Raw genomic sequence first — 17,699 nt, 5'->3', positions numbered from 1 at the left:
TTGCTAGCCAAAGGGTATGATGGGCAATGCATACAGAAGCTGATCCTTGGACCTGAATGACGCAGGTTGACCTTAGTCATGAATCTGGCCCTCGAGGGAGAACTGAGTGATTTCCGCTAGATGGGCCAGCTGCAAAGTCAAAATTGTCTATATTGTAAAAATTCATGATATTTTTAATTTTATTTAAGGTTAGGGCTAGGCATTAGGGTTAGCAGTGTGGTTAACGTTAGGGTTAGGTTTAAAATCAGATTTTATGACTTTGTAGCTGTGCAAGCTAGTGACCCCTCCAGGGCAAGATTCCAGGGCAAGATTCGTGACAATAAATGCCAACTTTCCTGAATGACCAGGCCTAGGCCAAAACTATGGGGCATCTTTCTTTATCTCTCAGCTGTGAAACATGACCTCCTCCATGGATCGTGATGGAGGAGCTGCCAGTATTGTCCAGTGAGAGCTGGGAGCCATGACTGTCGCATCAAAGCCTAGCAGGTAGTCCCATTTAAAGGAAGGAGAAGCCATTGAGGTTTTATAATGGAGGTGGCTTGAGGCCATGATAGCCTTGGTTTTAAAGAACTCTCATGAATATTCAAGCATTGGCAATAACACAGGGATATTGTCCATTAAGAGTCGGATTGTGGCCTTCATTTCAGGGCTTCGGAATAGTGTAAATAAAATAAGTAAATGCGCTATGCTTTTACCGTAATTGTTGTAGGCTTCGTCATTGGTTCCATGGCCATATTCGTAATATTCAGAAATGCTGAAAAATAAAAAAGGTTATTAAAAAACAATGTTGAGACAAAGAGTAGCGTAATACCTTCCATTAGTCAAGCTCTTTACAAAGGGCTTTGGGCCTCTCACTAATGCAGCACAGTATACAGTTGAAGTCGGTAGTTTACATACACTAAAGTCATTAAAACTCATTTTTCAACCACTCCACAAATTTCTTGTTAACAAACTATAGTTTTGTCAAGTCGGTTAGGACATCTACTTTGTGCATGACACAAGTAATTTTTCCAACAATTGTTTACAGAGATTATTTCACTTATAATTCACTGTATCACAATTCCAGTAGGTCAGAAGTTTACATACACTAAGTTGACTGTGCCTTTAAACAGCTTGGAAAATTCCAGAAAATTATGTCATGGCTTTAGAAGGTTCTGATAGGCTAATTGACATCATTTGTGTCAATTGGAGGTGTACCTGGGGATGTATTTCAAGGCCTACCTTCAAACTCAGTGCCTCTTTGCTTGACATCACGGGAAAATCAAAAGAAATCAGCCAAGACCTCAGACAAAAAATTGTAGACCTCCACAAGTCTGGTTCATTCTTGGGAGCAATTTCCAAACGCCTGAAGGTACCACGTTCATCCGTACAAACAATAGTACGCAAGTATAAACACCATGGGACCACGCAGCCGTCATACCGCTCAGGAAGGAGACGCGTTCTGTCTCCTAGAGATGAACGTACTTTGGTGCGAAAAGTACAAATCAATCCCAGAACAACAGCAAAGGACTTTGTGAAGATGCTGGAGGAAACAGGTACAAAAGTATCTATATCCACAGTAAAACGAGTCCTATATCGACATAACCTGAAAGGCCACTCAGCAAGGAAGAAGCCACTGCTCCAAAACCGCCAGACAAAAGTGCACATGGGGACAAAGATCGTACTTTTTGGAGAAATGTCCTCTGGTCTGATGAAACAAACAAATAGGGAACTGTTTGGCCATAATGACCGTCGTTATGTTTGGAGGAAAAAGGGGGAGGCTTGCAAGCCGAAGAACACCATCCCAACCGTGAAGCACGGGGGTGGCAGCATCATGTTGTGGGGGTGCTTTGCTGCAGGAGGGACTGGTGCACTTCACATAATAGATGGCATCATGAGGTAGGAAAAATGTGTGGATATTTTGAAGCAACATCTCAAGACATCAGTCAGGATGTTAAAGCTTGGTCGCAAATGGGTCTTTCAAATGGACATGACCCCAAGCATACTTCCAAAGTTGTGGCAAAATGGCTTAAGGACAACAAAGTCAAGGTATTGGAGTGGCCTTCACAAAGCCCTGACCTCAATCCTATAGAAAATTTGTGGGCAGAACTGAAAAAGTGTGTGCGAGCAAGGAGGCCTACAAACCTGACTCAGTTACACCAGCACTGTCAGGAGGAATTGTTACTAGGATTAAATGTCAGGAATTGTGAAGAACTCATTTTAAATGTATTTGGCTAAGGTGTATGTAAACTTCCAACTTCAACTGTATATACATTTTGTATTTTATTTTTAACCTTTATTTAACTAGGCAAGTCAGTTAAGAACAAATTCTTATTTACAATGACGGCCTACCCCGGTCAAACTCTCCCCTAACCAGGACAACGCTGGGCCAATTGTGCGCCGCCCTATGAGACTCCCGATCACGGTCGGTTGTGATACAGCCCGGGATCGAACTAGGGTCTGTAGTGACGCCTCTAGCACTGCAATGCAGTTGCCGTAGACCGCTGCGCCACTCTGGAGCACTCAGAGGATGATTCATCATTGTAACACCACAACCAACTACGCCACTCTCTGTTGGCATTTTCACCGTGAACAATGCTGCAATGCCGATTCATGATTCAGTATTACAAAATTGTTTTAGATTACCTGCCGTCCTGATTGACTGTCTAATACAAACGGTACGGTTATTTAGAAGGGGGGAATATGGAGCCTTAATACTGATTATGTTAGTCCAATATTTACAGATGGAATCGAAATAGTAAAAAAAAAAAAAATCCTCTCATTGAATATATTGTACATTGTGTTAGTTTTTGAATCCCTATTAATGATTTATACTGTATATTTAATTTGAAGTGATGTGTGAAGTACAGAATATTGTATATACAAAATATATAAAGGAAACACAGGTATAACTCTATTACTATGCAATAAGTTAAAAAGTGCAAACGGGCTAATCTGAAACGGTCAAACTTCACTAAAAACCTTTTGAATAAGACAAAGTGCCCTTAGGAGAAGTTGTTTCACAGTAATATTGCAAATACTGCAGTTAAGAACAAAAATCTATATTGGGGAGGAAGACAAAGACTGAGAAATTGGCAATGTTCTAAACAAACGAGAATGGAGAATGGTCTCACAATTATGTGCATATGTATGCAAACAATATTCATACTTGATCAAAATTACGTTTACCTTGCAAAAAGAGGAACGCTTAAGGATGGGTCCTTAACCTTGCCTTCTTTTAGCTAACTCACCTCTTTGACTGATTGCTGTAGTTCTCCTCATAGGCATCATAACTCTGGTCATCATATTCACCGTCATATCCATCATCATAGCCCTGCAGGTCAAAGAAAAAGCATGCTGCATAAGAAACCTCTGCCAAAGTAAAAGCAGCTCTGTTTCAAACCTAGCATGAGTCTTAATTGTTTAGGGTTGGGACATTAAAAAATCAATGCTTAATTCCATGGGCGAAAGATCTCTGTTACACATATAGTCCCTGAATGGGAGGGGTGACAAGACTAAATCATGTCTAACACGGACTATTGATTAGGGTTTGCAGGGAAGCTGTCTTGCTAGCAGGGTGTATCAGACACTCTGTTCACCTCTGACCTTTAGCCAACACTAATACGGCCTTTACTCTTGTTTTGTGACTGTTGTAATGATCAACACAGAGAAAAAAGTAACTTCAATATAAACCTGCCGCTCCTCAATGAAGTACACAATAATAATGTAGTTAAATACATATATACTGTATAAACATGATACTCTAAGGTCTGACAACAAAGTATATCAATCCGGTTGTACATGATCTAATTATTGTGGACTGTACACTATTTTGTATCCAAGGAATGGGGAAAGCATATAAAAGGAGAAATGTACTGCTATTCGCTTCATTACTATTTAGTTAAAGTCCATACTACAATACAGTCTGTACTCAGTTTTTCTATTTCTGTAGTTGTAGAAACAACACTTGCTATCCTTGAGTCATGATTGCGAAACACTTTCCCCAGACTTCACTGTCTAAAACACCCACAATACCCAGAGAGCGATTGTTTCAGCGACGGTCTTTGTATTTTTAGTTATAATACTTATATGATCATGTTTACCGTAATGTCTTCCCAGACACTGGAGAAGACAGGAAAATAGGCATACAGTATATCTTCCTTTAATGAGCCTGGCTGCACAGAGGCTGCAGACAGTCAGTGTTCATATTATGACAAGGCTGTTGTAGCAGACCCAGGCTCCAGGCTGAGCTACTCTTTTCAAAGTGTGCTACTGCTGTTTAATCCTCTCTGCTGTCACTGCCATGTTTATTTCTGGCCCTGCTATCTCCTCTGTCACATTTCTGAAGGTGAAGCCACTTTCTAATCATTGGATCTTGCTTATTTTAAGCATTTTGGTTGGTTTTCAAAGTGTATAATTTCTGTCAATCATCATCATTCTGTAATCTCCTGGGGTCTTCTCATCCTTATACTCACACAAAAAATGTCTGCCATTGCAGTCAAATTGTTTTATCTTTCTTTTGATTAATAGCTTCAATATCCATCAAAGTTGGGATCTTTTTGTTATTTAACTAGGCAAGTCAGTTAAGAACAAATTCTTATTTACAATGACGGCCTACACCGGTGACACTGGGCCAATTGTGCGCCGCCCTATGGGACTCCCAATCACAGCCGGATGTGATTCAGCCTGGATTCGAACCAGGGACTGTAGTTCGCCTCTTGCACTGAGATGCAGTGCCTTAGACCACTGCCCCAATCAGGAGCCCTGCTGATGCTATTGAACAAGCCAGGAGTAAATAAATGAAGTGAACTAGTATACATAGAATCTTTGCATTCACAGTAAATGCCGATGTCACTGTCAGTATAAAGGAACTGGTGACGGTTCGCCTCAGAACACCTTAGCTGTGAAGAAGTTTAATCATAGAAAGTCATGATCATCATCTGACTGTTTTAATAACCTACCAGAAAATACAAGGGTTTGGTGCTACAATAATAACCCTGCAATAATCCTCTCCAAAGATATGAATATTATCCAACTACATGGATTGCTCTATTGCTATGAAAACCACTTCTGCCAAGACTTTCATGCGAGAATACTCATCAACTGCCTTATGACAGATAGTCTTCATGTGACTTTAATAATTCCCTTCCCTCACAGCTACTTGGAATAAATATGAAATAACATTCTCTATTTTAATAACGCATGCTACAGTAGCTTCTCTACATAAAGTAGAGTATTTTTTATTTGGGCATTTTTATTGTTCAGAAATATGGTGGGTACTCTCTTCGTTCGAGGGACTTTATCTTGCTAACTGTTCCAAATGTCTGAACTGAATTTGGTAAAAGGGCTTTTATGTACTCTGCGCCATCGTCTTGGAATGCCTTACAAAATACTTTTAAACTGGAAGAACTTGTCCCGATTGGTATTTTTAAATCACTGATGAATGATCTTGAGACTGATTCCCTGACTTGTCAATGTTTTTAATTTGCTGTTTTTGATTTTGTTATACTCTTGTGAATTCTATGGTTTTTACTAGATTACTTGTAGTTTTTCATGTTGTTTGTCTAATTTTTGTAATGACTTGGCGCTGCCTATCTTGGCCAGGACGCTCTTGAAAAAGAGATTTTAAATCTCAATGAGCCTTTCCTGGTTAAATAAAGGTTAAATAAAAAAATAAAATAAAAATGTTCAATAAAAAAAGACACGGGAAAAGTTGTCAAATGAAGCTTTAGTCTACTAAGATACTCGCCTGTCTCTTTTGTTGGCTCAAGACTATTTAAATTCTGCTTTGGGCTCTTGTGTGGCTTTATATGAGTATGAACATGGATTTGACTAAATTGAAGTTAGGGATTATGTCAGGGATTAAGTTGTTCAGGGGATCTAATTTCACTTCCTCTCTCTGAGTATTTTTCCATAATGACAGGGTCAGAGGCCTACCTATCTCATTAACTGACCGTTTTGTTAGCATTCCCAGCTGACAGAACGCTCCACATCGCCTCGGCACTGTTTGCCGCTGACATGTAAAACAGTCAGGGGAGAGACGGCCAGGATCATGTCAATATAGGACAATTCTGCAATTACATATTGCTTCAATTTCAAGGTTATCATGTACTTGCGTTGTAACAAAATTGAATGTAATTATCCCTACATGTCCTAAAAATAAAAATAAATATTTGGTGACAGATTACTTTCACTCATTACGTATAATAAATGTACTGCTTTCCTATTTCCACTACCATGACAGCTAGTCTGAACGACTGTTGTTGACGTTTTTCAATGGGAAAAAAACATTAAAAATGAAAATGTGACCTGATCTGTGAACTGTTCCTAACTACGTTGGATGTCAAAGACGAGATGTGGTCTATCAGCTTTTGATTGGCTACTGTCTTGCTACAGTATCACTATATCAATATCATGCTTGTTTACAGAGCCCTGGATTTTCACCTCGCTGAACTTTACATGCTTTTGCAAGACGCAATGCATAACAGGTGCTGCGGTCGGCCAGGCCCTCTAGTTAATGAAGCGTGATCCTTATATTTCAACACTCATTTGAAAAACCAATTAACGCTGGTGCTATTGAACAAGCAAGGAGGAAATAAATCAAGTGTTAACACACGGGCTGGAGAGTCCTGGCTCACTGTAATTAGGACAGCGAGGAGCGTATAAGGAGTTAAAGGCCGTCAGCTCTATGCTTCATTATCAATTGACAACCTGTATATCCCATGACAGTGACTGATCTGCACACAGGGCTGCCTCTGAATGCAGAGCCCCGAAAATGAGAAAGGAGAGTAAATGAGTGGTGGGTTCCTTTGTCTTTCTGCTTCAATCCAGTTTTTGTGGCTGAACGGATTTGATTTTACTTCTATGCATATTCAAGCGACACACTCCGCTTTATGCATTTCCCATTTATTGCAGCCTGTGAGAGACATAAAAAGAGTCCACAAAAAGGGAGTACTTCTCAAGCTGTTATTCAGTCTGGGAGTTTTCCTTCTATTTGAATCAAATGAGTAATATAAAGTAACATAATAAACATACAAATCCAAATAGTGAAGACCTTGGAGAGCACTGTTCTCATGACCAAATAGGGTTATGGTCCTAACTGGTCTCATAGAGAAATAAGAATATGTTGTATTTGCCAAATGTATTTTGTAGCTTTCCTCCTCTTCTAAGGCTGTCAGGAATCCCTTGGATTGCAACTGATACCAAGGCTTTTGGGTATTCCGCCTACTTCTGAGTCAGAGTATGAAATGATTAAACAATCTATTTGAGGTGTGTCTCTTACATGTGTTTTATTAAACAGGGGAGTTGTGCATGGAGAATTCCATTTCCATAATTAGTTCACAAATGGGAACTCAGCAGTGTAACCAAGCCTATTGTTAAAAAGCAATTACTCCAGACGTGCATGCCATCCTTAAAGGTAGCCCAAGAAAAGCAATTTTGTTCCATTTTATCATGCATGTTGTTCCTAGAATGCAAGCTTTTTCCCATATGTAGAATAGTGAGCATAAAATATAGGGTGCGTGAAAGAGCTACATCAATATTTTATCTGACACCACATTTGAGAAATACACACATTGATTCAACTATTAGAATTTCACGTATCTTTGGAGATCACATAGAGAAAAGTGTTCCATTTCCACAGTGTGACGTTGGGCTATTATATCTATTCTGTTCGGGGATAAATATATATTTTTTTCAAAGCCTCACCAAGCCCTGCATTTAATCACATTATGGCCTTCTCTGCGTTGCCTCTGTAGAGTTGGTGTGTTCAGATTTAACACTAAGAAATACAATACACATTCTTTCATTTACTTTTTTCATGTGTATTGTTTGTGGTCTGCCATCAGAGACAGAGTATGCGATTTAGTATTGGCCTTAAACTTATCAAGCACACATGAATCTGGTTTGGATCTTGGCCAATGATCTTGGACAAGAGTGTTGAGCTTAGTTTAGGTCTAGATCAGACCTGGGTTCAAATACTGTTTTAAATATTTCAATTACTTTCACACACATTTTGAAGTAAGTATTTGGACTATTTTGGTTTGAAAAATACAATCGTTGAATATGGAATGTATTTGGAAATACATTTGGAAAGTATTGGCATGTATTTTCAAATACAAATATTTAAATACGCCATGCATTTGAACACAGGTGTGTTTGGTCCCCGTGTATTAAGGCATGTATTTGAACCCAGGTGTGTTTGGTCCTCATGTATTAAGGCATGTATTTGAACCCAGGTGTGTTTGGTCCTCATGTATTAAGGCATGTATTTGAACCCAGGTCTGGTCTGGATCTGGGTCTCAAGAGGTCTGCTCTAGATCTTGTGATGTCTGGAACTGATGTGGGTCTGTGTAAGTTGTGTGTAAGTTCTTGTAGTCCCTAGTCTCTTTTCCCTTCCTTTGTACACGGTTAGTACACTGCTCCAAAAAATAAAGGGAACACTAAAATAACACATCCTAGATCTGAATGAATGAAATAATGTTATTAAATACTTTTTTCTTTACATAGTTGAATGTGCTGACAACAAAATCACGCAAAAATAATCAATGGAAATCCAATTTATCAACCCATGGAGGTCTGGATTTGGAGTCCCACTCAAAATTAAAGTGGAAAACCACACTACAGGCTGATCCAACTTTGATGTAATGTCCTTAAAACAAGTCAAAATGAGGCTCAGTAGTGTGTGTGGCCTCCACGTGCCTGTATGACCTCCCTACAACGCCTGGGCATGCTCCTGATGAGGTGGGGGATGGTCTCCTGAGGGATCTCCTCCCAGACCTGGACTAAAGCATCCGCCAACTCCTGGACAGTCTGTGGCGCAACGTGGCGTTGGTGGATGGAGCGAGACATGATGTCCCAGATCTGCTCAATTGTATTCAGCTCTGGGGAACGGGCGGGCCAGTCCATAGCATCAATGCCTTCCTCTTGCAGGAACTGCTGACACACTCCAGCCACATGAGGTCTAGCATTGTCTTGCATTAGGAGGAACCCAGGGCCAACCGCACCAGCATATGGTCTCACAAGGGGTCTGAGGATCTCATCTCGGTACCTAATGTCAGTCAGGCTACCTCTGGCGAGCACATGGAGGGCTGCGTTCCCCCCCCCCCCAAAGAAATGCCACCGCCAAACCGGTCATGCTGGAGGATGTTGCAGGCAGCAGAACGTTCTCCACGGCGTCTCCAGACTGTCACGTCTGTCACATGTGCTCAGTGTGAACCTGCTTTCATCTGTGAAGAGCACAGGGCGCCAGTGGCGAATTTGCCAATCTTGGTGTTCTCTGGCAAATGCCAAACATCCTGCACGGTGTTGGGCTGTAAGCACAACCCCCACCTGTGGACGTCGGGCCCTCATACCACCCTCATGGAGTCTGTTTCTGACCGTTTGAGCAGACACATGCACATTTGTGGCCTGCTGGAGGTCATTTTGCAGGGCTCTGGCAGTGCTCCTCCTGCTCCTTCTTGCACAAAGGCGGAGGTAGCGGTCCTGCTGCTGGGTTGTTGCCCTCCTACGGCCTCCTCCACGTCTCCTGATGTACTGGCCTGTCTCCTGGTAGCGCCTCCATGCTCTGGACACTACGCTGACAGACACAGCAAACCTTCTTGCCACAGCTCGCATTGATGTGCCATCCTGGATGAGCTGCACTACCTGAGCCACTTGTGTGGGTTGTAGACTCCGTCTCATGCTACCACTAGAGTGAAAGCACCGCCAGCATTCAAAAGTGACCAAAACATCAGCCAGGAAGCATAGGAACTGAGAAGTGGTCTGTGGTTACTAGTAATTCTACGATTCATTCTATTTAAAAGACAATTGTTCCTTGATATGCATAATTGTAACACGTCTTCTGTTCAGTCTGGTCTAGACATCTATTGTCAAGCCCAAATCATGGAATCCCAATCACAACAGCTACCGAAAACTTTTGTGATACAGTTTAGAAATAATTCAGTTCTGCCACTGCCAGTGTCAAGACTTCCGCCGAAGTCGGCTCCTCTCCTTGTTCGTTCAGCGATCGACGTCACCGGCTTTCTAGCCATCGCCGCTCCATTTATCTATTATCCATTTGTCTTGTCTTGTTTCCATACACACCTGGTTATCATTTCCCCAATCAATCTACTTGTATTTAACCCTCTGTTTCCCATCATGTTTTGTGTGTAATTCTTTCATGTTTTTCGTGGTGTTTGATTTACGTGCTTTACTTTGGTTATGTTCCGTGGTTTTGAGCGCATTTTGATTTATGTAGTGCTCTCGTGTTTTGGAACTATAATAAAGTGCGCTTGGTTACATTTCGCCTCTCTCCTGCACCTGACTTCGCCTCTCAAACACCCGATATTGACAGTCAGTTCTGCCATAGTTGGCAAGCCAGTAAATTAGCTTGATGAAACAGAAAACCACTACATTTCCTCTGAAGTGAGTCAATTCACAAAATCGCAGGATCCATTGAGTTTTTTTTTTGTTGTGAATTGTTGTTTGGCTTAAAGTGGGAGTGGGTGACAGTGAAAGCAGGAAAATAAACCGGCTTGAGCTGTGCTGATCCACGGAAGAGCTATGATTACCTGGATTTCAATACGTTGGTTTGTTTAAACAAAAGAAGAGGTAAAGCCATGCAACATGATGTTTTTCCATATTATGTTACGGCATAAGCTAGGTAAATCTACGGGATACAAAAACAACAATTCATAGGCAGATCAATGACATTTCGAGATCTAGAAAAGCACTCAAATACAAAAATACCAAGCTCAACAACGAGGTAATGTCTGTGCTTTCACTTCCTTTTACACTGTATATAATGTTTCAAAATATAGAGAATTTCAAGGTTCCTCTCTCTCTCTCTCTCTCTCTCTCTCTCTCTCTCTCTCTCTCTCTCTCTCTCTCTCTCTCTCTCTCTCAGCTGTGAATCAATACTATGCGTAACAGGTGTGATTATGGTCATTGTATCAGTTTTATGAGGGAGACTGACAACCTGACAGAGGCCATAGCTTCCTCTGGAGAAATTCCTATTACACCACGAGAAGTGTGTACTTCATGACATAGACTGACCAGCTGAATCCAGGTGAAAGCTATGATCCCTTATTGATGTCACCTGTTAAATCCAATTCAATCAGTGTAGATGAAGGGGAGGAGAGGTTAAATAAGGGCAAGACAAAATATTGAAGTGCCTTTGAATGGGGTATGGTAGTAGGTGTCAGACGCACTGGTTTGAGTGTGTCAAGAACTGCAATGCTGCTGAGTCTTTTACACTCAACAGTTTCCTGTGTGTATCAACAATGGTCCACCACCCAAAGGACATCCAGCCAAAACTGTGGGAAGCTTTGGAGTCAACATGGGCCAGCATCCCTGTGGAACGCTTTCGACACCTTGTAGAGTCCATGCCCCGACAAATTTAGGTTGTTCTGAGGGCAAAAAGGGATGCAACTCAATATTAGGAAGGTTCATATTGTTTTGTACACTCAGTGCATATTCAGTATTCAGCATATACAGTATGTCTTCACAATGACAAATAGAGGAAAGTAGCGACAGGAAAAAACACCTTTTTGAAGCTTTAGTCTACTAAGATACTCGCATGTCTCTTTTGTTGCCTCAACACTATTTAAATTCTGCTTTGGGCTCTTGTGTGGCTTTATATGAGTATGAACATGGATATGACAAAATGAAAGTTAGGGATAAAGTTATGTCAGGGACTAAAATACTTTTTGTTGAATTATCTTGACCATGACCATTTTCTGCACCCCCATCAAGGAGGAGGTAATGGTTGAGGACAGAGAACAGTCGCTAAGGCATCACAGCATCCTGTACACTCCAGTGGGAAAAAATACCTTGACCTTAGAGAGAGAGAGGTCTGCCTACGCTCTGGGAAAAACACTCTGAGAGAAAAATGAGTACTGGAGTAGAGGATAGAGCAAGGTGAGATTCGTGGGGGGAAAATAAGAGGGGAAAAAATGTTCTGGACAAACTCCTTCATTCTTTAATCCCCTGGTATCTGTCTGTGCTCCCACCTTCACTCCAAACCCCCAATTACTGTGGAGAAAAATGTCCAGCTTTTTGCCTCTCAAGAAATACACAGGCTCTCGCTCAGAACTCAATTCGGCTTTGGTAATGAGACTGTGCTTGTGCATTTCCCCATGCAGACAGGCCAATCTTCCAATTGCCAGCACACACAGAGACTTTGAATAGCGGGAAAGCTCGGTGGAAATTGACTAGTGAAAATATAGCTTTTTTCATTAGGTTACAATTGAATGTTCACTTTGTTCATCTCTTTTAACATGACTTTGAATGTCCCCGAAATCTGAGGGATTTTTTTTAAATCTAAAATTGTGAATTGTTCTTTATCTGTAGGCCTATGTACTCTTTATCATCATGTCTTATAAATTAAATATTTTCCATTTAGTCTAGTGGCAATATGTCATTATGAGGTATTTTGTGTAGACTGATAAGGGGAAAAAACTATTTAATACATTTTAGAATAAGGCTGTAACGTAATAGAATGTGGAAAAAGTCAAGGGGTCAGAACACTTTCCGAATGCACTGTATTCAACATCAACATTTACAAGTGGGGAAAAGTGGGTCAGACTTACGTAGTCGTCGTATGATTCGTGTGTGACGGGCAACAGTGGGGGTCTGTATCCGGGGTTCCCTGGTGTTCCCCTTGCCCTGGGAGCGGGTACTCCTCTCGCTAATGTGGCTTGTGGCAGTGCACTCCGTGTACCCGCTGTTCCTCTGGGTGCAACTGCCCCTCTGCCTCCCCGTCCCCTGTTTAAAAAACAAAACATCAATGAGAGATTAGATCATAACATGATATTACGTAGTCTGGCGATCTTGAACATTGACATTGTCCCTTGTGAAATAAGTATATTCAAAAAGCACATGTGTAGTGTACTACGAATATGTTGAGCAAAATACCGATGTAGGATCTTAATATGATCACCCTATTGCAATGCAGGAAACTTAAAACTTGTAGTGTATTTGAGGTTTAAAATGGCTTATGAAGTTTATAACTTCCACTTAAAAATGTCAGACTTGATTTTCCCTTACGAAAGATGTATCAGCCCTTACACAAATTTCCATTAATTATAATCCACATAATAATTCACATTTCCTGTTGCTTTAGGATTATTTCCCCGCTGTAGCAAACTGGCTCAAATTAAGATCCTACATTTGTAGACCAGAAACCACCACTATGGGTATTGATGGCATCTCAAAAATGTCCAGTGTGGAAATGAAATGGTCCTCTCCTGATTTCAAACAACTATGTGCAACAATGGAATGGAAATTCATCAATCAGAATACCAAAGCAGCAAATGCTGACCTCAACACTTGTTTCTAATGTATGCAGATACAGTATTATACAGACTGCCTCAGTCACAAGCTTGAGTGTTGTCAAGTGGAAGATAAGCATAACCTTTTCTCCTCAGACAGATTTAGTCATAATGATGTTTGAAGCAGAACAGGTATCATATCGCTTTTCTCCCAGACAAGCTATTCATTCAGACGCTGCACTGTTATTCCAATGACCTGGAGAATCAGCTCTACCTACATTTGTAGAGAATCCTCAAGCAGGCGTTCCGGCATACATTCCGGGAACATTAGCTAACATTCCCATTAAGTCATAGTTAGGGTTTGGTAACATTAGGATGATAACGTCCCACAAACATTAAAATAATGTTTTTAACTACTCCCCCTAAAATTGAAATTAAATATCCTTGGAATGTTCACCCAACATTCACTAAAATGTTGTTCACAACGTCTGTAAAAACTACCACAGAATATTCCCCTAAGGTTCTCATTAGGTTGCCAGGGAATGTAATAACATAATATTCCGGTAATGTTCTTAGAACATACTGCCAAAACAAAATGTGGGAGCAATAGAAGTGGTTCAGAGGAAACATTACAGGAATAAATGAACAAGACATTTTCATGTGATTTGCCATATATTTTTTTACATGGACTGCTGTGCAACTAACTTCCTCAACAGTAAGGTAACACTAACACATGAAAGAACCCTGTTCAAAACAAATTTGTATCATTCTGGGCAAATAGGAATAACATTCTAAGAACATTGAAGGAATGTTTTGTGCACCCTGATACAAACATTGTAAGAATGTCATCACAACTAGACAGATTTTGTGCTTTGGGAACCTATCTCTTGTAATGTACCCACACTGTTCCCACAACCTAATGAAATGTTCTGGGAACCTTTAAAGAACTCAGGACGGCTGTTCTGTCAATATTCTTGCAACATCAAAGGAATGTTTTGTGCACCCTGATACATACATTATCTGAATGTCAGCACAACAGGACAGTTTTATTGTTTTGGGAACCTATCTTTTGACATATCCCCACAATGTTCCCAAAACCTAAGTAAATGTTGAACAAAATTTGAAAGAACCTATCAGGTGAATGTTTTTTGCACACTAAAATAAACATTATATACTGCTCAAAAAAATAAAGGGAACACTTAAACAAAACAATGTAACTCCAAGTCAATCACACTTCTGTGAAATCAAACTGTCCACTTAGGAACCAACACTGATTGACAATAAATTTCACATGCTGTTGTGCAAATGGAATAGACAACAGGTGGAAATTATAGGCAATTAGCAAGACACCCCCAATAAAGGAGTGGTTCTGCAGGTGGTAACCACAGACCACTTCTCAGTTCCTATGCTTCCTGGCTGATGTTTTGGTCACTTTTGAATGCTGGCGGTGCTTTTACTCTAGTGGTAGCATGAGACGGAGTCTACAACCCACACAAGTGGCTCAGGTAGTACATCAGGAGACGTGGAGGAGGCCGTAGGAGGTCAACAACCCAGCAGCAGGACCGCTACCTCCGCCTTTGTGCAAGGAGGAGCAGGAGGAGCACTGCCAGAGCCCTGAAAAATTACCTCCAGCAGGCCACAAATGTGCATGTGTCTGCTCAAACGGTCAGAAACAGACTCCATGAGGGTGGTATGAGGGCCCGACGTCCACAGGTGGGGGTTGTGCTTACAGCCCAACATCGTGCAGGACGTTTGGCATTTGCCAGAGAACACCAAGATTGGCAAATTCGCCACTGGCGCCCTGTGCTCTTCACAGATGAAAGCAGGTTCACACTGAGCACATGTGACAGACGTGACAGTCTGGAGACGCTGTGGAGAACGTTCTGCTGCCTGCAACATCCTCCAGCATGACCGGTTTGGCGGTGGGTCAGTCATGGTGTGGGGTGGCATTTCTTTGGGGGGGGGGGGGGGGCGCACAGCCCTCCATGTGCTCGCCAGAGGTAGCCTGACTGCCATTAGGTACCGAGATGAGATCCTCAGACCCCTTGTGAGACCATATGCTGGTGCGGTTGGCCCTGGGTTCCTCCTAATGCAAGACAATGCTAGACCTCATGTGGCTGGAGTGTGTCAGCAGTTCCTGCAAGAGGAAGGCATTGATGCTATGGACTGGCCCGCCCGTTCCCCAGACCTGAATCCAATTGAGCACATCTGGGACATCATGTCTCGCTCCATCCACCAACGCCATGTTGCACCACAGACTGTCCAGGAGTTGGCGGATGCTTTAGTCCAGGTCTGGGAGGAGATCCCTCAGGAGACCATCCGCCACCTCATCAGGAGCATGCCCAGGCGTTGTAGGGAGGTCATACAGGCACGTGGAGGCCACACACACTACTGAGCCTCATTTTGACTTGTTTTAAGGACATTACATCAAAGTTGGATCAGCCTGTAGTGTGGTTTTCCACTTTAATTTTGAGTGTGACTCCAAATCCAGACCTCCATGGGTTGATACATTGGATTTCCATTGATTATTTTTGTGTGATTTTGTTGTCAGCACATTCAACTATGTAAAGAAAAAAGTATTTAATAAGATTATTTCATTCATTCAGATCTAGGATGTGTTATTTTAGTGTTCCCTTTATTTTTTTGAGCAGTGTATAATCATCTGCACAACTGGATGGTTTTTGTGTTTTGGGAATGTCCCCAGAATGTCCCACCAGACTTTTCCTCCAACTGAATGAAACATTCTGATAACCTTTAAAGAACAGACTGAATGTGTTCTGGGAATATTCTTGCAACGTCAGGCGGATATTTATGCAAACATTGTATAATCATCAGCACAACTGGACAGGTTTTGTGTTATGAAAATATTTTCCGCAACCTAACAAATGTTCTGGGATCTTTCACAGAACACAGAACCAATTTTGGTTTGCTAGGCTGGCAGAGAAATGATCCGGGACCCACTGTGTTTATCCCAGTGAAGGAGGCTATACTTTTCAGGGTGCATTGACAGTTATTTGACTGTGCACACAACTCGCACCAATAGTCACAGATCAAAAGGCAAATGGGCCCGGACCCTGGTGTGTCTGCGCTGAAATTAGGGTGTTGGGAGGCGGATGCTGGGATGCTGTCTTCGGTCCTGAGATTTTACTGCCTAGAAGAGCCAGAGGAGCACCACAGGGAGTGCAGGGTGGATTTAAGGTCATAAAGCTGTCTATATTTGGAGAACATCCAGACGTTTTAACACTAGCAAGATGGAGGAGGCCGAGATACACAGTCTTCTGGCACTGCTGAACCTTCACTAAAGCTAGCAGTCAATTATGATCCGAAAATACAAAGACTCCAAGGAGCATTACGGCCACATTACCGGTGCATATTTCTCATGGAGATTTACAGTAATAGCTTATCAGCGCAGCATAAGGAGCAAATCAGGGGAGGAACGTGGTGGTGATTCTAAATGAGCAGAATCGGAATCACATGAGAACACGGGCGTGTTTACGTCCATTACCACCTGAGGTAGTATAGTGCAAGCTGTCACCGTACACTCAAAATCCTTCAGGGACTGTCACACTGAAGACATGGCCATGGCCGGTGAAGATTGTATGAAATATGAATTATTGAGGTATGTCATGTCATCTGAGATATTAAATATATAAATGATTCATATGTTACATGATGAATAATTAACAATATGTGCTTGAAAGTAAATATGAATCATTCATCAAACGCGGTGTGAGTATTAAAAGCAATAAAGCCAAGATTACATTTTGATTGTGATCGTTGAGTTAAAGTTCACACAGATGCAAAACAAGACCACACAAATGCGCACGCACGCACGCACGCACGCACGCACACACACACACACACACACACACACACACACACACACACACACACACACACACACACACACACACACTCAATAACCAGTAATGATTTGGGATGGAAACGCAAGCAGATCATAATCAACATGGCTGGTCTTTGCAAATACATACCGTGCGGTTGTCGTGGAAGCCAGCCGTAAGCCCCGCCCCCTTACTGTCCTCCCTCTGTTGGTGTCCTCTGATCCTCCGTTCAAGTAGGAGAGCTCCCTCAGCTGCTCCTGTCTGATCTCATCATTGTAGTCCTGTGGGAAAGAATACAACAGGCCTCAAAATAAATAAAAGAGAAGATTTGTCATCCGAACGCAACCGATGCTCGAAACCTCAACAAAGTTCTCCCAAATAAAAATTCAGAGGATATTCACAGGAAATGCATGATTTAGTTTAACACTGAATATTCATTTAGAGAATGTTCTGGTCAGAGTAGTTTAGGGGACCAAGTCTCAGTCTACTGAGAGTTAAAACAAAAGTCACCAAAAAAAGGCATTGTTTCTTGCCTTAAACTGGGCATCATTCACAAGTGATAATATTTAATTCACAAGTGATAGGCTAATATGGTCAACCATCACACTATTCTTGATGTAATCTTGTC

General features: G+C 41.6%; 1 protein-coding gene across 1 annotated transcript in view; it reads right to left on the bottom strand.

Moving 5' to 3' along the window:
* Positions 1–17,699, bottom strand: part of LOC106612832 (KH domain-containing, RNA-binding, signal transduction-associated protein 2) — a 122,042-nt gene that overhangs the window by 2,557 nt on the left and 101,786 nt on the right. Inside the window, exons 5-8 of the mRNA XM_014214393.2 lie at positions 17,222–17,352; positions 12,549–12,723; positions 3,231–3,313; positions 696–754 (exon numbers count right to left, since the gene is read on the bottom strand). Of these exons, the coding sequence (XP_014069868.1) occupies positions 696–754; positions 3,231–3,313; positions 12,549–12,723; positions 17,222–17,352 (448 nt within the window). The remainder of the gene's footprint in view (positions 1–695; positions 755–3,230; positions 3,314–12,548; positions 12,724–17,221; positions 17,353–17,699) is intronic.

Source organism: Salmo salar, chromosome ssa01, assembly GCF_905237065.1.
Source record: "Salmo salar chromosome ssa01, Ssal_v3.1, whole genome shotgun sequence".
Lineage (NCBI taxonomy): Eukaryota > Metazoa > Chordata > Actinopteri > Salmoniformes > Salmonidae > Salmo > Salmo salar.
The sequence above is the reverse complement of the archived record's forward strand: the minus strand, read 5'-3'. Positions and strand labels throughout refer to the sequence as shown.